The sequence below is a fragment of the Dendrobates tinctorius genome, unplaced genomic scaffold, assembly GCF_039654945.1.
Source record: "Dendrobates tinctorius isolate UK_male_01 unplaced genomic scaffold, ASM3965494v1 ptg000211l, whole genome shotgun sequence".
Classification (NCBI taxonomy): domain Eukaryota; kingdom Metazoa; phylum Chordata; class Amphibia; order Anura; family Dendrobatidae; genus Dendrobates; species Dendrobates tinctorius.
This window is the reverse complement of record NW_027361878.1, coordinates 12,202,806-12,226,042: the sequence shown is the minus strand read 5'-3', so window position 1 is coordinate 12,226,042 and position 23,237 is coordinate 12,202,806. Positions and strand designations below refer to the sequence as shown.

At 45.0% G+C, this 23,237-nt stretch overlaps 1 protein-coding gene and 1 long non-coding RNA gene across 3 annotated transcripts in view; one reads left to right on the top strand and one right to left on the bottom strand.

Moving 5' to 3' along the window:
- Positions 1–3,860, bottom strand: part of LOC141058267 (serine/threonine-protein kinase MRCK alpha-like) — a 212,206-nt gene extending 208,346 nt beyond the window's left edge. Inside the window, exon 1 of one of the 2 annotated variants that reach the window (XM_073554451.1) lies at positions 3,208–3,860. In XM_073554451.1, coding sequence (XP_073410552.1) covers positions 3,208–3,385 — 178 coding nt within the window. In that variant the 5' untranslated portion in view covers positions 3,386–3,860. The remainder of the gene's footprint in view (positions 1–3,207) is intronic. The other variant, XM_073554452.1, reaches the window with a different exon arrangement.
- An 893-nt stretch (positions 3,861–4,753) lies between these two features.
- Positions 4,754–21,610, top strand: LOC141058160 (uncharacterized). The gene is made up of 3 exons (XR_012222106.1): positions 4,754–5,088; positions 5,747–5,891; positions 21,434–21,610. It is a non-coding gene; the product is annotated as an uncharacterized lncRNA (long non-coding RNA).
- Positions 21,611–23,237: the final 1,627 nt, after the last annotated feature.

The following is a 23,237-nucleotide window of genomic DNA, read 5'->3' as shown; positions in this document are numbered from 1 at the left end:
CAAGTTTAAAAGGAAACTGTCAGCAAGATTTTGTAAAGTAAAGACATGGCTGTAATCAGTGTCAGACTGGGGTGGTAAGGAGTAAGGACCCATCAGTAACTGACTCTGGGAGCCACCAAGTATTCAGCTACATGCAAATTTTAAGTTACCTTTATTCACAGATTTACCTGTTCTTCTACATAATAAACCAGGTTGTTTGTTGGACAAGTGATGAAATGCTACATATGTCTGTACATAGTGTATGAAGTGTATCAGGCCAGCTAATGCTTATGTTGGTAGGAGGAAGGGGGTAAGAGTCGGCTTGCTCCTGTACAGGGGCCCATCGGAGAAAATCACCTGTTCCCATGTGGGTCAGTCCGAGCCTGGCTTTAATGGCACTGCAATACTGATTAAATTGATATCTTTGGTAATGAAAACCACTTTGCTGTTTTTATTAAATCAGTATTTGAAGTTCTTCGGCTAATTCGATTTCGGTGCACAGGGGCCGGACTGTGCACTGAGTTTTATCCTCATTGTCTGTGATTCCCCAGCTCCTCCAGTCTTTCCGGAGATTTCAAGCAGAGGAAGCAGGCGGAGGGGCTGAGGAACCACAGACAAGGAGGAGAAGACCGTGTGCACTGTCCGTCCCCTGTGCACCGAAGTCTAATTAGCAGAAAACGCCAAATGATGATTATAGAAGAACAAAGCGCATTTCACCAAAGGTATCCATTTAATCTGTATTACAGGCCATTAACGCCTTTCCTTTACATTACAATACTAACAAGCTCTCTAAGACTGGTGCCAAATAGATTCTGCAGATGTACCATGATGAATTTTTCTTTTGTAAAGGTGGGTTTCCCAGTAAATTTGCTACGGTATACCAATAATTACTGGCTATAATTATGCCAAACACTCTGTAGTAGACTTCGCTAATGATAATTCATGGATATGTCACGGTCATAAACAAGATGAGCTGAGAAAAGCCTTGGAAATAAATCAAATCATCCCCAATTGACCAATATGTGCACTGAGTGTCAGGCCCATGTTTGTAAACAAATTTAAATTTTGGCAATCAAGTTTGTTATGCCACAGTAGCAATATATTAACCATGAATCTCCTTCACGCTCAGTTTAACCCCCTATGAGCACAAACCTACGACGTACTAAGACTTCCCTGCAGAGACCAATGAAAGCCGAGACTGCTGTAGTGACACTGAAGATGACCCTCCAAAAGAAAAGATCAAACGTGGGCAACAGATAAACGACAAGATATAGAGAAAGCCTGACAAACCAGTCTGTCCCATGAGAATTTCATAGCTACCGATACCAAACTGTGGTCAGGGGACAGGTTGGGTGACGGTGATGTCACAGGATGACAAGATGTCACACCCTGCTAGCTGCTTTGATTTACCCCTTAAATAAGCTGAGCCATCACAGGAAAACAATACTCTTCTTTTTAACTGCAGTAGATTTACTGTACACGGCGATAAAAGAAAATATGGACAACAGATACCCACAGCCAGTATTGTAATGCCACGTGTAATAATAATACTTTAGACATTCTCCTCTAAAGCCTGACTTATGATGTTTCATAGCACTAGGGGGCCCCAAAAAGGTAAGGGGGTCCACTTCCACCTCCAAAACTGCATGCAGCTTCTGTCACAGACACAAAAGGGTGGATTGTGCTGAAAGACTACAAAAAAGGGCCCCATATACTTACTGTCCTAGCACAGGGGCCCACTGGGTCTGCCCCTACATAGGACAAAGACTATATGAACAATGGACAGAGTGCTCCATCATATACTACATCCTTTATCATCAGCCACTGATGCCTTTTCTAACTAAACAGCATATTACAATTGAAGTCAATGAGATGTTTGGTTTCTACTATGCATTAGATGGAAACAAAAGATGGATGAACATGAACTTCTTTGTGTTTGTCAGTCACCAATTCACTTTTTTTTCCCTTTTTTTTTTTTTTAAAAAAAACAAAACAGAACTGCATTTATTTTCCTAACACTGCCAAGTTAGTTGATACAACAGCATAAACTGAATGGCTTCCCGATATAAAGCCGATATGTGGTGGATTATAAACGGGAACGTCAATTCTAAGGGTCTCCCAGGAAAACTTTTTTTTCCCCGACATTTACCTAAAACAATTTTTTTTTTTTTTTTTTTTAACTTAAAAAGGAGTGGTCTCAACTTTGAAAGTAATATCTTAACCAAAAGGATAGGGGAAAACTGTCAAATTGCTCATAGTCAAACCAATATGGCCCCCATTGCTTCAAAGAAACAGGGATCTTAAGAGCCCCAGCTGAATGGGGCATGTGCACTGGCACTCCATTCAGCCTAATAGGAGAGCCAAAGCTCAGCTGAGCGGCGCACTCCACAATCTCCGGAGATCCCATTAAAAATAAATGGAACTGTAGTGCACATGACTGACCTCTGCTCCATTCAGTTGGGTTGGGTGGGGGCCACGGCGGTCCCATCCCCAACAATCGAAAAGGTATCGCCTATCCTGTGGATAGGGCATAACCTTTACATTTGAGAACAGCTCTTTAAAAAAAAAAAAAAAAAAGTTTGTCAAGGGGAAAGAAATCAGATGCTGGGTACTGGATAACTTGGTCATCGGTGGGTGTACCACCGCCAGGAGATGCAGCAATCGGCAGATCAGGGAATTTTTGGCCGCTATGAAGTTGAGCTGCAAGGTGGACCCCCAACTGCAACTTCTTTCGTGCTCTATGGGGCTGCCTGAAAAAAAAAAAAAGTTAGTACAGTGCTAGCACTTGGCAGCCCCATAGAGAATGAATGAAGCTGTAGTTGAGTATTCTCTAATAGTTACCAAAGTTCCCTGTTCTGCCAATTAGCGTGCGTGGCCGGATGCCTACTGACCAAGTCATCACCTATCCTGTGGATAAGCGGCTACTTGTTTATACTTGGACAACCCCTTTAAGAAGTTGATGCAAAGCAAAATTCAGGGGTGTAACTCTAGTTCGCGCAGGGGTGGCGGTTGCACCTGAACATCGGAGCCTAGAGGGGCCCCCAAAAGATTTATTTGGCACATAAGACATGACCAGTAGGAGTTCTCCGCAGGGGGGTTGATTATTGACACCATGGCAGGTCAATCTACATTTTCCCAGAATAATAGAGGTGACCCCCAAATCAGATCAACCCAACCTCATCCTTCATTCACACTGGGTAAAGTTCAGGTGTAATGGCGGTCTCTTACCCCAGGCCAGGAATTCTGTCACATTCTTGTCCCGTCGCAGCGGTGGGGCATTACATTCTTGACACAGACAGATCATCACGTCCAGGAGGGTCTCCACGCTGAGGGAATCGCAGTCACATCCATAAGGACCTTTGAGAACCAAGTCCTCCAGCTTCTTCAGACGCTTTTCCACAGACATGTTGGGGGGGGGGGGGGTTCTTCTTTTACCAGTTTGTCCAACAAGATGAAGAACTAGGGTGGCAGGCACAGATGGGGGTCCCGCTGCTCACAGCATGTCCAAGCCTTCCCCCAGATGTGGAGGGACAGTCCTACTGATGGCTCCCAGGCTTATCAGGGAGGGTGTCTTTAAACTTTTAGGCCACCATTAACGCTGCATGCAATAAGGGGTTACTTCCAATGCCCACATACAACGTGCTGCACCCTGCAATGGCCGGTGGGCAGCTGTGCATATCTGTGTGAGTCCCACCAGTGCCACCCATACACCCAGTGTCACGCACACCCGTGCCGGCCACAGCTTACACAGTGCCACCCTGCAGCAGCAGCGCCACCCAGCAGTGCCATGGCTGGCCCGCACGGCCACTCACCCTCCTCAGCTCCGTGTCCCCCCCGTACGTGGCTGTCTGTGAGGAGCCGCTTCCTGTAAGTGCTGCAGTCCCCTCTCTTCTTCCCTCACCTGCACAGGCCACGCCCAGCACACGGGAGAGGGGTGTGGCTACACGCTCACCTGGAAGCCACGCCCCTCCGCGTGTGATTGCCCCTCAGCACAAGGCACTGGGCAAGCCCCGTGCTGACCATGCGCTTAATCTGCGTCATTTTCTGCACTTGGATTCCTAAACTTACTCCCTGATCTCATTTACCCCCTTAATTTATTAGTATCATGTACATTTTTAGATTGCTGATGTATAAATATGGATATCAGATATGGAGGTTTCAGGATCTGATCTAAGGCCACATTCCCACTGGCATCTTTTCGTATTTCCTTTAATTTTCCGCAGGTGTCCGCACCATAATGTGCCCAGTGCTCCAATTTTTTTTTTTGTTTTTACTTTTAAGCTATTCTTCTTTTTAGATCCATTTTTGGTGCAGATTTAACACATATTTTTTTTAATGCTTTTCTTCAGCTGAATAACCTTGTAATTCTGCACACAACAGCACAATTGTGACTTTATGTGCATTTTCTTTAGGCTCCCCATAGAAGTCTATGGAGAAAAACAAGCAACTAAAAAGGTGTTATCTGAGCATGCTCGGGTGCTGAATTCATTAATTACCACGTGTCTCTAAATGAACTCCGCACACCTTACCCCACCACGACTCTTCATTAAGACTGACATTTTCCAGAAATGGTTCTTTACTCAGATATACTAATAAAGCTCTAGGTACACCCTTGGCGTGGTCGAGCAGCTCAGTGCAACCTCCCTTTTGACTTCCCGCCTCCCCTTAACTCCTGTCCAGCCAGAGCCGTCAATCAAGAAAAAGAAAGGCAGAAATATGAGGAAACCAAGTAGGTGAGAAGGTGCACTGAACTGCCTGGACATGCCAAAGGTGCAAAGCCAGACAGGGGCCCAAGAAGGGAGGGGGCCAATATCACCTCCAAAGCAGGTGGAAGGAATTGTGCATTATGATGAACTATTGGACTGCAAAAGGCTCTTTGCAATTTACTTCTCAAGAACGGAGGGATTTTCAATTTGATAGCGTACAGCTCGTTGCCTGGATTACCGGTCACCGAGACAAGAAGCTGACGGCGTGAGCAGATTCTATGCTTTACACCCTGCTCACGGCACTCTGAAGACTGCAGGATCTCTCAATTCGACCATCCCCGGCGGCCCTGCGCTTCTCCAATGCTGCAGAGGCAATGCTTCCTCTGCCAGTAGCTTGTGAGAGGTCAGTCACTTTGGACCCATGCCATTGGCCCGAACTGTCAATCTTCAGGAGCGCGCTGCTCCTGGCATAGTAATGCGCCGGTGGCTGGGAGCGGTGTGCTCCTGAAGATTATATCCTAAGACAATGAATTTAAAAGTGTCTTGTAAGGGGCAGAATTAAAGGGAATCTGTCACCTCATTTATGCGCTATAAGCTGCGGCCAGAGCAGAGTACTGCAGTGCGCAGGCGCTGGGAAAGGTCAGAGAGGTCCGGCGCCTGCGCACTGCAGTACTCTGCTCTGCCCTCAACAGAGCCGATAAAGTACACCTGCGCAGGAGCGTGGCAGAAGGAGGAGGACAGCATCGCTAGAAGATAGGAGGCGCTGGACCGGACGGCGACACCCATCGGACCGGACCGGACCCCGGGGTGAGTATAATCTAACTCGTTTTTCTTCTCTTTCAGGTTACATCGGGGGCTGTAGATAAGCCCCTGATGTCGGTGCCGGCAGCTGATAGGCCAAAAAATAGGTGACAGTTTCCCTTTAACTGAGCCCAGTGACTGGCTGCAGCAGTCATTTGAGCTTTCAACGCCATGGCCAAAACAGTGAGACCTTAGTAGCGGTGGAGAGCTGGCGATGGACCTGGGGAGGGTAAATACTATATGATTTTGTTATTTTACAGGACTGGAAATGTTTCTAAAAGTGGAAAACCCCTTTAACTTACAATACAGAAATCGGAGACTTCACATACACAAGCGAGACAGATTGGACTCATGAATAGTGGCGCGCCGAAGATGCTGATGGAAATCGAACATTGTCATACAAAGGTGAAATGAGATTGTCGCTCATGGTCGAGCCTTATATGAATGATGTAAATATTTCTGAATTCTCCGGGTCCTATACTCCTGTAAGCACATTAACTTTAGAAAGGAAAAAACCCATGTCGATATACCAGGCCCTGCCACAGCACGCAGCATTCCTTTCTTCAAGTTCCAACACCTAGTAAAGTGATCAGTTTAACTATATAGAAAACTAGACCAAAGGACTCGTCATCAATCATGCTGAACTTTATTTTTAAGGCTGGGCCTAATTGGGGGACATTTGTTCTTTTGGTGCAGGCACTAGGGACATAACATGAGGCAGAATGGACCTTTGAAGAGGAACCATATGGTTTTGCTTATTTTGTCATGGTCATCCTTTAGCCAAAAGTCACATAACGCAGAGTTACAAGTCTATGTGGATCTTTGTGGTGTCCACAAGCTATATTCTAACCGATATGTTTTGGGCTCTTTCACCTGTTAGGCAATGCAAAGACTTTACAAAAATGAATGAGGGTGAGTCTACCTGCCTGCAGGAGGTATTGACTTCTTGCTGATGCTGGTGCTAGGGAGCAGAATATAGATGCATGGCAGTTCACAGCTGCGGTCTAGAGAATGGAGTGGTGGAGCAGGGAGCCGGCAACTCCATGCTCCACCATAGGATGAAACCTTTTGGCTATCGTGTTGACAGCATCATACATCAATCTGGAGCTTGCCTGGAGATGTGGGGCACCCGACCCAAAGTCTGGGGCAGGTGCGCTAGCCTGGATCTTCAGCGCTGGCAACGCCACTTCTTAAGGGCAAAAATTTTCAAAAGGAAATATATATATATATATATATATATTATTTTCATATATTTTGCACCCCTATGTAATATTTTTAGGAGCCAGTCGGTTTTTGTTAAGGACAGACGTTATATAATGGATGGTTTCTGCACCTCCATGCACTATGTATATGTTACCCATTGTTGCCACATGCTTACCAGTATGGTGTAATAATGTCATCATGCCAGCCAGCATGAGGCTGCGGACGGCCCAGGGAAACTGTCCTTTAGGGCAGTTTCACACCTCCTGATATTTCTGGTACCGGAAAAAAGGGTACCAGAGATATTTGGGTCCGTGTGTAAATTTGTGACATTCATGTGGCATCCGTGTGCGATCCGGGTGCTGTCCGTGTATTGAAAAAATTTGTTTCAATGTTAACCCTATGACTTTTAAAAACGCACACGGACGCCATCCGTGTGCGGTACGTGTTTACACGGACCCATTAATTTGTATGGGTCCATGTGATCCGTACATTTGCACAAAAACGGACATGTCAGCGTATTTTGCACACGGACACACAGTCCATGAAAACACGCTGACATGTGCATAGACACATTCATTCGAATGTGTCTATGTGTGTCAGTGTCTCCGGTACGTGAGAAAACTGCCACTACACGTACCGGAGACGCTGAGGGTAAAACTGCCCTTAGACAATGAGGATATGGGAGTATTATAAATTGGATCCTTTTTATTGGGAGCCAGGCTCTGTAAGTCACAAATTTACATGGCACACTAAGGGGGCACTATATAGCAGCACTTGTAATGGAATATTATTTGGAGCACTGTACTAGTCAGAAATTTGCATGTGAAAGTCTATAAATCTATGGGGCACTATACATGTCAATTAGGGGATGACATTATTCATAAGGTTCAATTTTACATAAGGCACTAACGCTGTTATGGCACTATTAACTACAGAACAATGTGTATTGTGGGGCCCTGGTCATATTTACACTTTAATGGAGGTACGATGGGAACTATGCTAATAAATAAAGAGCGCTTACTCTATGGTGCCAATTACTGTGGATACTTTGGGTGGCATTGGGTTACCTTGACGCGGTGGAGCAGCTTGGTATACATTTTTTTTGAAAAAAAAACGTATCGACTAAATACCCTGTATTTGTTATCATCTTTTTATCAGCACTTGCTGACTACTGTTATATGTTTTACTGCAGGATATTTCTGCACAATTGTCATTCTGTGCTCTCTGTTTGTGCATAGAAATACATGCAGCCGCTCACTCCGATCCGAGTGCTGGCGGCAGTTCTGGGTATTGATGTGCGAGACTCGTTCGAGTCTCTTGCGTGTGAGTATGAGCCCTTAGAATCTTATCTTTACGATAAAATCCATTTCTGTTGTTCAGATTAATCTAGAAATTAGGGTGGCTCTCCTGCTAAGGGCAGGTGCAGAAGACCGTTTTCTTTTCTTCATCTAAGAATAATGGTCCAATTATGCTAATCCCATTGCGATCAGACTTTGATCACAGTGTTTTTCTCTGGAAATTGGATAGAAAAAAAGTTTTTCCACCTTTTCCATGCAGTCAGGACTGCACTCCGCTGTCATCCAAGTACAGTCCGTTTTTTTTCAAGGACCCACAGATACAAATGGTCGAGTGCCATCCGATTCTCGGAGGCAAATTGTGAATGCTGAGATTTTTTTTTCCTTTGACCAGTTGGTCCTAGGAGAAAATCGAGCATATAGAATAGCATGGGTACAAGTGCTGGTCAAAACCGTGGAGAGCACCTGTCTGATTTGAGTCCTAAGTGAGGGGCTAGGAGCGAGTTGCTTTGGAGTCCCAGGAGCTTCACAAATACGGGGTGTCAAGCGAACAGTTTGTAAAACTAGCACAGTTAAAAGTTACAGATTGCTCTTATCCCCACGCCCTTCACCTAATAAAGCATGGCTTAATTATGAAAGAGTATTATTTTTTTTCCTAGTCACCATATTAAATGACATTGACTTCTCCATAAAAACAAAACATTAGCTTCCCACATAAAAACTATTCTAAGGAAAATTAATTACTCCTCTCATTCTCAAATAGGCCATGGGAAGATCTAAGCTGGAATCTGAATTAACTTTTTATTTTTAGGATATTTTTATGCATGTGTTATGTCTTACCTGAACAGGTGGATCCTCGAAACCCTCGGTCCGGATGAAGATGCATCACGGACAGAAGGCGTTGAGCCAGCAGGTTGGTCTGGGTGGATGGACCAAAAAAAGTGTGCAGAGATCAGACAGCAACTGGAGGAATTTAGTAAAAGTCCACTAGGAAGCCTGAAGTTCAGCCTAGGGAGACTGATGAGGCAACTGCCACATAGCAGGGTAGATTTAGTGATGGGGCAGAGTAGGGTATATCAAGGAGTCCTTTGGGAAACTGTGGTCAGTGGAATAGTAGGGCCTAGCAGAGTTGAGTAAGTCAGGGAAACTACTGTGCCAATATAGAAGAGCCCAGCAATGTAGTAGAGTTGAGTAAGTCAGGAAACCCACTGTAGTAATGATGCAGAGCCCAGTGAGGCAGCAGGTTTGCATATGTCAAAAGGCTCACAATGGTCATATAGCAGAGTTCAGCGAGGTAGCAGATTTGGATAAGTCTGGAGACCCACTGCGGCGATGTAGCAGAGTTGAGTAGATCAGGGGATTCACTCTGGTGATGTTACAGAGGTAAGTAAGTCTGGGGACTCACTGTGGTGATGTAACGTAAGAAGAAGGACCGGACAGGGGGTACCTCTCTTGCGCCGGCTCTGGAACTGTCGGGGCTGTCCCCTTTGTTATCTGGGGGAAAGCTTAGCAACCTGGATCGATCTTTGCACTTGACAGCAGGGGGCGTGGCTAAGATTAAAAAAAGCCCGGGAGCGGGAAAGAGCAGGGAGACTTGGCGGGAAGTTTGGTGCTCCGTCCTCTGAGCTCCGTGACAGCGCAGGCCCGCGCTATAGATTCCCTGCGGCCAGGTACAGTGACTGTGACCAGAAACCTGCCGTTTGCCCGTTGGCTCCTTCAAATGATGGTGCCAAATGCTCCAGGCCAGTAGTTACCGCGCGTGTGCCGCCTAAGAAAGACCGGGTGACTCACCTAGAACTGTGCCCTTCTTAACCTGCACACTTCTGCCGAGCTACCTTAAGCTCCGGCAGTGTTAGAGACTGCACTGCACTTTGCACGATGAATCCAGGACCTTGCACAAGACGTCGAGGACTCCCCGTCACCACCGGAAACCGGACCATGAAGGCCTTCAGGATGACACCGGAATCATCACACACTAATTGCGTTGGTGCCACCGTTTGAACCTGGGACTCTACAATCAGGAAGCCGTCGGACTGATAAGTTAACCCTTCATGAACAGTTGCTATACTTAATACAATTGTTACCTTACCCTGCACATATCGTGCCCATATCATTTGCCATATCCCTGTCTCTCCCTTCTCCTCCCTGCGTGGAGTACTCCCCTGTTTAAGTAAAATCAAAGTTAACCCTTGCTCTTCCTGTTGTCCGTTACTGCATCCGCCAACCTGCTCACACTTGGCATAGTCGGCAGAATGCTGTCCAATAGCACCGAGGCAGCAAACCAAGCAGTTGAGGTGGGCCCTAGGTCCAGCATATCCCTGGGGGCGATGTTGAACCACCCAAAGTTTACTAGGAACAATACCATGCTATGGAGCTGGACTGAGCGGGTCAGGGGGATGATGCAACCCATGACCCCTGCTTTAGAAACGGAGGTTGCCACGATGGCTTTAGATGGAAAGGCAAGGGATTCTGACATGCTACGAGCCCCTTGAGAACAGGACACTTTTAATAAGGTGTTATAAATACTGGAGGAAACACACGGAGACCCCACGGACGTAGGGGAGTTACATATGAGTTTATTTTGCCGGGTTGAAAGGGAGGGGGAGACGGTGACCCAGTACATGAACATGTTACAGGAGATCCATATGGGCAATACTAGAAAAGACGGCATAGGTTCTACTGACCGGGGGTAGAACTGGTCCTGAACCTCGCTGCGAAACAAGAACGTCCCGCAGATAAGAACTCCCTACATGCTACAACTGTGGTGAGATTGGACCCTTAGCTTGGGTTTGTGTATGACGAGGTCAGCACCGTCCGTTAAACTAGGATCCTCTGAGGCTGGGGGATGCCACCAAGGAGCCTGGACAGTCAAGTAGGAGAATCAGAAGTCCCACAAGTCTAGTTTCCATGTATCCTCTTGTCTGGGCTGAAATGGATGGTCGGGCCGTTCGTTGTTTGGTAGACACTGGTTCGCAGGTGACCACGATGCCTGAAACATACTTCCGACAATGTTTCCCCGAAGCGATGCGGCCTGAATGGGGCCCGGTGATAAAGTTGACGGCTGCTAATCACGTACCTATCCCAGTTGCAGGGGTGGTCTGGATGCAAATCACCATCTGTGGTAAAGTCCTGGGTCGGAAGGGAGTGGTGCTGACCGCCGGTGACGGACATGCTGTCACTCTAGAGATAAACGTGCTGAAGGAATTCGGAAATCTCGAGTCCCCAGATGTGTCCCTGAAACAGCAGTGGCCTCGCACTCCCCAAAGGAGTGTTCCAGCAGCTGATCCATACGGCCCAAGCCCAAGAAACCTCTATTGATGGGAAGATGTTGGGAAAAGTGATAGTCCCAGCCGCAGCCAACCTTGTTCTGCCACAGGGCCAAACCGTGGTTACTCTGCCCGACTGGGCTTGTACCCCTCTGGAAGTGGTCGAGATATAGATAGAGCCAGATGTTATGGCGTGTTAGCGCTGCCTCTGGCCCTGCTGCTTGTCCCGCTGCTGGCCCGGTACTCACCGCCTTTGGCCCGAGTTCTTCCATTGAGGGCTCCCCACCATGGGCCCTGGGTCCACCGCGCTGACCGCTCCAGTGTGCGCCTCCTGCTCTCCGGCAGGCTACTTCCCGGTGCTCTCTTCCTCTGCCGTGCGCACTGTGCCTCTGCGCATGCGCCGTAGGGCCAGGCAGTGTGCCCCTGCACTCCTTATGCCTTCTGACGCGACCTGACCCTGCAGCACCCTCGGACCTATCAGGGACGCCCACCAGTTATTTCAGGCCGCCCTCCCTTAGTGGAGGCGCCTGACTATTGAGTTAGTTCTCTTTGTGTCTAGGCCCTACTTGCCTCCGCTCACTACCGCTAGTCGCACCCTGCTTCCGCTCGCACCCTGGTCCCCGTTTTGCCGTCATTATTCTCTGCTTTTTCCAGTGCCTGCTCCAACTCTGTCTGCCTCAGGTCTCCAGAATCGTTCCACCATGCTGCTGCCTACTAGCTCCTCCCCCCGGACTCTGGTTATCCCGGACCCCTCTCCGGATCCCCGGTCTCTCTGCATTGCCTGCTCATCCACCAGAGCAGACCTCTGGTTCTGGCTGCCATGGCGCTTGAAGTCCCTGAGCCTGCTCCCTAACAGTCCCTGTATAGGGGTTGGTTCCACCTGGCACGCCCGCTCGGGGAGGGTTCGGCGTCACGGCCCAGTGGGTCCACTATTGCACCCGTCACCCGTGGCGTACCATGGAGCAATTACCTCCAGGGCTCCTCGTTGCGCGGACGTTAGCTACTGTGCACGATGGGAAGGTCCCAGTGCATTGTGTTAATTTGGGAGAAGGTAATATCACGCTTCCACCCCAGAGTGAAGTAGCGCAAATTATGGGCATGCTGGAGGAAGTGATACCACCACAGGCTGTGCAATTGACAGTGAAACAGGGAGATCCTTGGACCGTGGCTGTAGATACGTCTTCGGTACCAGAACCCCAGCACATGCGGGAGGGGCGCCGTATACTTGAACAAATGCAGGCCGAATTAACAGAACTTACACCGCAACAGGTCCAGCAGGTAGAAGCTCTATTAGGCTGGCGTCACACTAGCGAGAAATACGAACGAGTGCTATGCGCAAAAACAACGCATTGCACTCGGCCCAATGTTAATCTATGGGGCAACTCCCATCGGCCGATTATTTATTTTTAATCGGCCTTATTATACGGGCTGAGAAAATCGATTGTCAGCGTCTTACGCCAGTAATACGCCAATGCAAGTCTATGGGGGGCAAGAAAACTACGGATTACACACGGACCAGATGTGTGACTTGCGAGAAATACGCACCGGTGTGCTTTAACAAAAGCCGGCATTTCATTTTGCGATACAGTGAAATCACACTGACATGTTTAATAAAGAATAGAAAGAATAGATATATACACATAGAATACATATATAAAGTGCCTTGTGTAAGTCTTCGACCCCTGGAACTCTTCAACCTTTTCCCACATGTCATGCTTCAAACATAAAGATACCAAATGTAAATTTTTGGTGAAGAATCATCAAGTGGGACACAATTGTGAAGTTGAACAAAATTTATTGGTTGTTTTAAATTTTTGTGGAAATTCAAAAACTGAAAAGTGGGGCGTGCAATATTTTTCAGGCCTCTTACTTTCAGTGCAGCAAACTCACTCTAGAAGTTCATCGTGGATCTCTGAATGATCCAATGTTGTCCTAAATGACTAATGAAGATAAATATAATCCATCTGTGTGTAATCAAGTCTCCGTATAAATGCACCTGCTCTAGGATAATCTCAGGGTTCTGTTTGATGCACAGAGAGCATCATGCAGACCAAGGAACACAACAGGCAGGTCCGTGATACTGTTATGGAGAAGTTTAAAGCCGGATTTGGATACACAATGATTTCCAAAACTTTAAACATCCCAAGGAGCACTGTGCAAGCAATAATACTGAAATGGAAGCAGTATCATACCACTGCAAATCTACCAAGACCCGGCCGTCCCTCTAAACTTTCATCTCAAACAAGGAGAACACTGATCAGAGATGCAGCCAAGAGGCCCATGATCACTCTGGATGAACTGCAGAGATCTACAGTCTGTCCATAGGACAACAATCAGTCGTACACTGCACAAATCTGGCCTTTATGGAAGAATGGCAAGAAGAAAGCCATTTCTCAAAGATAACCATAAAAAGTGTTGTTTAAAGTTTGCAACAAGTCACCTTGGAGACACACCAAACATGTGTTAGAAGGTGCTCTGGTCAGATGGAACCAAAGTCGAACTTTTTGGCAACAATGCCAGACGATATGTTTGGCGTAAAAGCAACACAGCTCATCACCCTGAACCATCCCCACTGTCAAACATGGTGGTGGCAGCATCATGGTTTGGACCTGCTTTTCTTCAGCAGGGACAGGGAAGATGGTTACAATTGATGGGAAGATGAATGGAGCCAAATACAGGACCATTCTTGAAGAAAACCTGTTGGAGTCTGCAAAAGACCTGAGACTGGGACGGAGATTTGTCTTCCAACAAGACAATGATCCCAAACATAAAGCCAAATCCACAATGGAATGGTTCACAAATAAACGTATCCAGGTGTTAAAATGGCCAAGTCAAAGTCCAGACCTGAATCCAATCGAGAATCTGTGGAAAGAGCTGAAAACTGCTGTTCACAAATGATCTCCATCAAACCTCACTGAGCTCGAGCTGTTTGCCAAGGAAGAATGGGTAAGAATTTCAATCTCTCGATGTACAAAACTGATAGAGACATACCCCAAGCGACTTGCAGCTGTAATCACAGCAAAAGGTGGCGCAACAAAGTATTAAGCTAAAGGGGCTGAATAATATTGCACGCCCCACTTTTCAGTTTTTGAATGTCCACGAAAATGTAAAATAACCAATAAATTTCGTTCAACTTCACAATTGTGTTCCACTTGTTGTTGATTCTTCACCAAAAATTTACATTTGGCATCTTTATGTCTGATGCATGATATGTGGGAAAAAGTTAAGTTCCAGGGGGCTGAATACTTTCGCAAGGCACTGTACATGTCAATCAGCACACATATATATATTTCATAGAGTTCTACATAGCATAATAGCCACTAAATCAATTGCTGGCTTCTGTAAAATCATTACAAAACCCAATATGAAATGACACATGGTTTACATACAGTAAGCCATTTCATTTAGTTTTTTATATGTCTTTGACTAATAATTAGATTAGTGTATGTGTGTAAAATTTTGGACGTGTTAAATTAACGGGTAAATTCGTTGAAAAAAAAATTGCATGGGCTCCCGTGGTAATTTCTCCACCAGAGAGGGAAAGCCAGTGAGTGAGGGCAGATATTAATAGCCTAGAGAGGAACCATTGTTTTTGCCCCCCCCGGCTAAAAAAAAATCTGCCCCCAGCCACCTTAGAAAAGGCGCATCTATAAGGCTAGTTGCAAACTAGCGTTTTTTAGCGCTGCGCTTCGTGCGCAATAATATCGCATGCAAAAAAATGCATCATGCGTTTTGTATGCGTTTGCTTTTTTTAGGCGCATGCATTTTAACCAGTTTCTAGCCATGTTAACTCTTAAAACGCATGCAATTTTAAACGCAGGCCTGCGTTCCCATAGACTGTAATGTGATTTTTTTTTTTGCGCATTCCATGCGCATGCGGTTTTTTGAGACAGATTGGACGGACCAAAAATGCAACAGGTTGCGTCCGGCGCGCCTAGGCGCACACTCCAAAAAAACGCATGCGCACGAAAATGCGTGCATACGCTAGACCATGCGCCCCCATGTTATAGGGGTACAGGACGCATGCGCATGGACGCGCACGAAGTGCAGTGCTAAAAAACGCTAGTGTGAAACCAGCCTGAGATATGCCATTTCTGACACTTAGCCTCTCTATTCCCATTGCCTTTAGCGGTGGCTCATGGGTTTAATAATAATGGGTTAATGTAAGCCGGGTTAATAATGGAGTGGTGTCAATAAGACACCTATCCATTATTAATCCTATGGGAGTAAAGGGTGAAAAAAGGCGCACACACACATTAACTAAAAATTCTTTTAATGAAATAATCACACACAATTTGACAAAATTTATTATTCTGCTAATCCAACAGAATCCCTTGTTGTCCTGTAAAAAAAAAAAATACTTTTTTTGTTTGAACTTGCTGGGTCACTGCCTCATCTCTGCACCGTGTGGACGCTGCTGCTTTACACTGGATATACAGTACATGTGCCAGCTCTGAAGGAAATCCTACTGTATGTGACCTGGCCTGTACCTATAGATGCAGTACATATTAAAACAAACTGTTCTCTATCTTTTGGTAATAGTGTATAGTGCGCGAGAGTGGTAGTAATGACCGAGCTGCTGTCCCACTACGTTCTGTCACTTTACAGAAAAACACACTCCCAGCGTACTGTCAGGGGTGGGGTGCATCACACTCAGGCAGGGATCACACATGCGAGAAACTCGGACGAGTCTCGCATTTTAATACCCGCCACTTGGGAGCGGAGCGTGCAGCTGCATAGAAGTACAGTGCTGTGCAAATTAATTGGGACTAAGCATTTTTTCAAGTTAAATTGTAAGTTGGTTACCAGTCAGTGACTCAAACCAGTTTTAACAGCTTTGAACGGGCACTCACACCTGTTCTAAGCAGTTAAAACTGGTTTGAATCACTGACTGGTAACCAGCTTACAATTTAACTTGAAAAAATGCTTTGTCCCAATTAATTTGCACTGCACTGTACTGTACTTCTATGCAGCCGCACGCTCTGCTCCCATCGGCAGTGCCGGGTGTTGACGTGCAAGACTCGCCCGAGTTTCTCGCATGTGTGATCCCGGCCTCACTTGTAGGCCACTGGCTTTTGCTGTCTCCAGGCCTCCATCTTCAGGAGCCGCCAATCATAATTCAGGGAACACTGAGTTCATTTCAACAAACAAAATTTCACTGGACAGTGAAAGTTCATCAGATTGTAACGTGTGTGATATGGAACACTAGAGATGGGCGGACACCTGGATATTAGAGTCTGGCGTGTTCAGCCAGTTACAAAAAGTTCAGGTTCCAGAACAGTACCCTAACCCCATTCACTTGAATGGAGGGCCCGAACATCCAGTGTTTGCTGCACTGCAAGGGTTAGCAAGAATAGAGGGGTCCCCACACTGTTTTATTAAAAAAAAAAAAACGGTATGGGGCCCCCCCATTTTTGACGACCAGCCTTGCTAAAGCAGACAGCATTCGCAAGCTGGTAAGGAGCCATGGATATTGCCCCCCCAGCTTAAAAATAGCAGCCCACAACTGCCCAGAAAAGGCACATCTATTAGATGCGCCAATTCTGGCACTTTGCCCGGTTCTTCCCACTTACCCTGTAGCGGTGGCAAGTGGGGTAATATTTGTGGGGTTAATGTCACCTTTGTATTGTCAGGTGACATCAAGCCCACAGCTTAGTAATGGAGAGGCAGACTGAGAACCACTGGTGAATGAGCTGCTGCGATCGTAGCCTCAGAGACTGGTGGTGATGTCATAGAGGTTACATCCTGTCACTGAGGCTCCATTCCCAGTGTAGCAGAAAAAAAGAAAAAAAAAAAAAAGTAGTTTTAATTGTTGCTCCGTTGTAACATAGCTCAGAAAGCGAACTCCACCCACACCAGGCTATGTACATATATTTGTTAAATTTGGCACTCAGATGTGATGAATAACAAAATTGTATTTGTAGTAATATCCATACGTTCATCAGTCTCTGATGCGTGCCTACCTGCTGGATAGAGGAGTATGGCAATGAAGAGATCGGTGTTGTACACCGCTGTATGAGAGGAGTGCTGATCTCGTCATTGCAGTACTCCTTTATCCAGCAGGTAGGCACGCATCAGAGACTGATGAAAGTCAAATTTTCGACCAGGGCTGTCAACATTAAATAGTGGGACAAGTCTGCGACTGCAGACTTGTGAATCTTCGCAGTGCATGCACTTAGCGCTGTGAGGATTCTCAGGTGTCAGCGCCAGGAACAACAGTCATGTGACCGCAAGTATGTGATATGTAACCTAACTAGACTGTTTTTGGCATGATCAATATTAGTATATTGCACAATTACTCCAACCCTTCAAAATCTGCCTGACAGCAAATACCTGTCACGTCTGTCCTCTCATGCAGCTTAAGAATAAATGCTATCCTTGCTAAAGCTTTCTTTGATCCTTACACCAATTCCCCTCAATTTACTTAAATACTCCTAAGTTACCGCCAATAGCCTTGCTTTGCTAAACTGTTCTTTGCGCATGACAGCCAATCTCACCAAGCTGTCGTATGCACACGCCATGTATTCTCCGACACCGAATCCCGTACTAGCTTGATAAGTTCTGCTCTACCAGCGTTCATAAGAAATCGGGGCAAATGCAATCCATCATTTCCGACATTACTTCCCTCTACCCGGAGAACGCCATTAGGTCACTTTACCCTGGACAAATGAGCTATTAATTGTATTATTATTATTGGATAGCAAAAATTGATTTTTTTCATTACATTATCAGCGGCTCACATTGCTTGAAACTCTTTCACATTCCAGCTACACGGAGCAATGAACCAAATAAAAAAAAACAAAAAAAAACCTCTCTCTACCAAAAGAAGGAAGAAAATATATGCATTACTCTATACGGATGATGTACGTTTTTCTCACATGTTCTATCAGTAGTTTTCATGGATAGAACATGTACCCATTATACTCGATGGGGCTGTTCACATGTTCAGGTTTTTTTGTGGACCGTGTGTCAGAAAAAAAAAAAATCACCAACAGATGACTGTTTTTATCCAAGTCACGGATTAAAATTACGCTCACAGGTCTATGGGTCCGTGGACATCACAGGCAGCACATGGACGGCATCAGTGTACAATGCGTGTGTTGTCCGGGATTACCATAGGAGAAACTGTGTCATGGACCAGACACTGATGAAGCTTGGATTAAGGCCACATTCACACGTTCAGTATTTGGTCAGTATTTTATCTCACCATTTATAAGCCAAGACCAGGAGTAGAAGAATCAGACGGAAAGTATAATAGAAACACGTCACCACTTCTGTATTTATCATCCATTCCTGGTCTTGGCTTTCAAATTCTGAGGTAAAAAACTCACCAAAAACTCAACGTGTGAACATGGCCTCAAGGATATGATTTTTGGCATTTTTTAAGTATAGGCCGTGTGCATATTTGGAGCATTTGGTGAGGTTTTTTTTTACCTCAGTATTTGTAAACCAAAATCAGGAGAGGAACAATCGGGAGGAAAAATATAATAGAAACCCATCACCACTTCTGTATTTATCACCCACTCCTGGTCTTGGGTTACAAATACTGAACGTGTGACCGTAGCCTAAAACCACTGATGACCATCGTAATGTTTTATAATGTAATGTAGCATAAAAATCACTGACATCTGAATAAGGCCTTACTACTATGAACATTAAAGCTACATTCCCTATTAAACATATCTGCTCCTCTATGAAAAAGGTATGGAATTATTATATAATCTGTCAATGAAGATGTGTTCGGCGTGCCAAAATTATTTCACACGTCCGATGTTCTTGTATGAGTGCTATCCATGTTTGTCACACATAGCACTTGTACCTGTGTTTATGGGGCCATTCACATCTCTGTGATTTTTCGTTGACCAAGCAGTCTGCGCAAAATCGATGTGAGACGTCTGATTTTGATTGCCGGATCTAATTCTGCAATGCAAGTCTATGGGTCCGTGAAAAACTTACACCGCACTTGGAAGATATCCGAGTGCGGTCCAATTTTCACAGACTGCCAGAAAGGAAAAGATGGAGAAACTTTTTTTTTCTGCACGTACGAATCGATGATACTCGATCCTAACTCTGATGAAAATAATTGATCTGTTGTTCGGGCACGTGAGAAAAACTGATGTATGAATGAGGCCTCACTTTATATGTTCTTTTTACCAAAATGCCTGAAAACTGTGTCTGGGAGAGACTAACCACTAAATTCCCCATCATCTAATGTGTATGGAGACCTAAAGACCTTACACTGGGGTAAAGACTGATCGGTACTAGCCTATTACCAATAAATAATATGCATTACCACTCCTGTCATTTCAAAACACTGTGCACGGACAGGCTGGCGGCTCTCCCGACCCGAGCGTGACCGCTTTCTGTACTTTTATGCAGCTGTCACGTTCAGGTTGGATGAGACACCAGCCAGTCCAAGCAATGTGTTCTGATTTTGCTCCGATTTATACGGCTCTATGATTGCGCCCTAAAATCTTATACAGGAAGCACGAATGGGGCTGTGACACCCTCAAATAGTGCTACTCTCTTGCCAACTTAACCATTCTTTTCTGGGAGGGAAAACAGAATAGGAAGACAATACAGAATTCTATGAAAAAATGCTCATGACTCATAATTTCATTAAAAGTACAAGTACCTGTCTGTCAGCAGAGCTGATTGGGGTTCCTTAAGTTATCCCAACACAGCTAGTCCAGTTGTATTCTTTAAAGGCACTATTACATTTAACATATAATGTATTGTTTAACAAAAAATCCTTTGTAAGGTTGACTGGAAAAAAAAACAGCAATTCCTATTGTTTTTGGAGTTTTCATGTTTATAGCATGTGTACAACTGACTTGTTAACTGTATTCTGCAGATCAGTACAATTTTGGCAGTACCAAATAGATAGGCAAGTGAACTTTGGCGATAGTGGATGGCCTTAGATGCAGGAGAGTTGTTATATACACGAACAGCTAAGAAATATATAGAATCAAAGACTTTCAGCAGGGATATGGTTAACTGTAAGCTAGCAGCTACATGAGTGCAATCAGGAACTTACCAAAATGACGTGGTTAATTACAGGTTAGCAACAATGCATTGGCAAACTGTTAACTTGCTTACAGAGATGCAGCACACACAGAAATAGTAGATGTATTAGCAAACTGGTAACTTGCTTGCAAAGATGCAGTAACACACACGTATTTTGCGAGCAGACATGATGGTAAGAATAACAAAAAGAACAATTGAGCTGATAAACTGGAATCATGATAGCAGAATTGTAGGTGGATAACACCTACAGAAGCTTGACCAAACTTAGAAATAAATGCCAGAACTACAATGGAAATCAGGAGTAGCAGAGGAGACAATTGTACACCTAGTTGGAGCAGAACCAACTGGAAAATGAAGCAACTTATGATAAAAATGTGGTTGCAGAAGACTATGCTTTCTCAGTACTCAGGCAATCGACACCTGCTTGAGAAGGCCTTAAATGATCACAACAATAGTGAGTTCACAATAACCCGACACTGTCTAGCACAAACTGAACCAGCTATAGAGGAAGTTATTGGGCCAAATGAGCAACACTGTCAGTCAATAAAGTAGAGGAGGGTGGCGCCAGGCACGGATAACTTAAGAGGAGCGACCAACTGGCAGTGCATTGATAACACCTCAATGCACTTTCAATTGAATTAGCATATTCAGAAAAATAAGATTTCTCAGCAATATAGCAGAGTTAGAACAAAAAAAAAAGTAATTTTTTAAGTGTTGAACCCTGATAAAGTTCCATCACTGGTTGTCACACTTTATTGCTATTGACAGTCTCCCTTTAATGCCTGTCCATGCATTTATAGGGTTAAATTGCCAGGATCAGAGTAATCAAGATGGATTTTATATGCAGCCATAAAAATGGCACCCATTGCAGGTGACTTATACGGTAGTTACTGCATATGACCCACAACTTCATACAAAAGGTCGATGGCCATATTCTGAAATATATATAAAAATAGAGAAAAGCACAGGAAAAAGTAGGGTGCAAAGCCTCACAGGTACATACTCTGAGGCCTAATTGTTGATTCTAAACTTGGGAAAACATTGTGATTTTATGTGGTTTGCTTTTTATGACTGCTATTGTGATCTTTTTGCTTCATTTGAAGTAGTGTAGTTTTGTAACCTTTTATTTTATTTTTAAATTGTTTTTCTTTTTCAGATCATATTGTGCCAGAGGTCACCAATCGAACATGACTCATCCCATCCATTGAAAATTAATAAATATAATTACAATTGTTTATGTACTCTGCATGCTACAAGCTTGAGAAAGGTCTGTACTTGAGACCGAAATGTCGCCGCATGAGCTATTAAAAAGCACTTTTTTCTAAATTCCAAATGGTGTGCTGCCTGTTTTTTGAAAAAAAAAAAAAAAAAAAAAAAAATTATATATATATATATATATATATATATATATATATATATATATATATATATATATATATATATATATATATATATACACACGCACTGCTCAAAAAAATAAAGGGAACACTCAAATAACACATCCTAGATCTGAATGAATCAAATATTCTCATGGAATACTTTGTCTGTACAAAGTTGAATGTGCTGACAACAAAATCACACAAAAGTCATCAATGGAAATCAAATTTATGGAGGCCTGGATTTGGAGTCACACACAAAATTAAAGTGGAATGTAATGTCCTTAAAACAAGTCAAAATGATTCTCAGTAGTGTGTGTGGCCTCCACGTGCCTGTATGACATCCCTACTGTATAACACCTAGGCATGCTCCTGATGAGGTGGCGGATGGTCTCCTGAGGGATCTCCTTCCAGACCTGAACTAAAGCATCCGCCAACTCCTGGAAAGTCTGTGGTGCAACGTGACGTTGGCGGATGGAGCGAGACATGATGTCCCAGATGTGCTCAATTGGCTTAAGGTCTGAGGAACGGGCAGGCCAGTTCATAACCTTAATACCTTCATCTTGCAGGAACTGCTGACACAATCCAGCCACATGAGGTCTGGCATTGTCCTGCATTAGGAAGAACCCAGGGTCAACCGCACAAGCATATGGTCGCACAAGGGGTCTGAGGATCTCATCTCGGTACCAAATGGCAGTCAGGCTACCTCTGGTGAGCACATGGAGGGCTTTGCGGCCCTCCAAAGAAATGCCACCCCACACCCATTACTGACCCACTGCCAAACCGGTCATGCTGAAGGATGTTGCAAGCAGATCGCTCTCCACGGCATCTCCAGTGGCGAGTTTGCCAATCCTAGTGTTCTGTGGCAAATGCCAAGCATCCTGCACGGTGTTGGGCTGTGAGCAAAACCCCCATCTGTGGACGTCGGGCCCTCAGACCATCCTCATGGAGTTGGTTTCTAACAGTTTGTGCAGACACATGCACATTTGTGGCCTGTTGGAGGTCATTTTGCAGGGCTCTGGCAGTGATCCTCCTGTTCCTCATTGCACAAAGGCTGTAGCAGTCCTGCTGCTTGGTTGTTGCCCTCCTACGGCTCCTTCCGCATCTTCTGGTGTACTGGCCTGTCTCCTTGTAGCGCCTCTGGACACTATGCTGACAGACACAGCAAACCTTCTTGCCACAGCTCGCATTGATGTGCCATCCTGGATGAGCTGCAAAACCTGAGCCACTTGTGTGGGTTGTAGAGTCTGTCTCATGCTACCACGAGTGACCAAAACATCAGCCAGAAACCATTGGTACTGAGATGTGGTCTGTGGTCCCCACCTGCAGAACCACTCCTTTATTGAGGGTGTCTTGATAACTGCCAATAATTTCCATCTGTTGTCTATTCCATTTGCACAACAGCACGTAAAATTGATTGTCAATCAGTGTTGCTTCCTAAGTGGACAGTTTGATTTCACAGAAGTTTGATTTACTTGGAGTTATATTCTGTTGTTTAAGTGTTCCCTTTTTGTGTTTCATTGGATGTTAGACCATGCAGGCACTCCCTGCTAAGCCACCATATAGTAGCATATGGAGAATCGA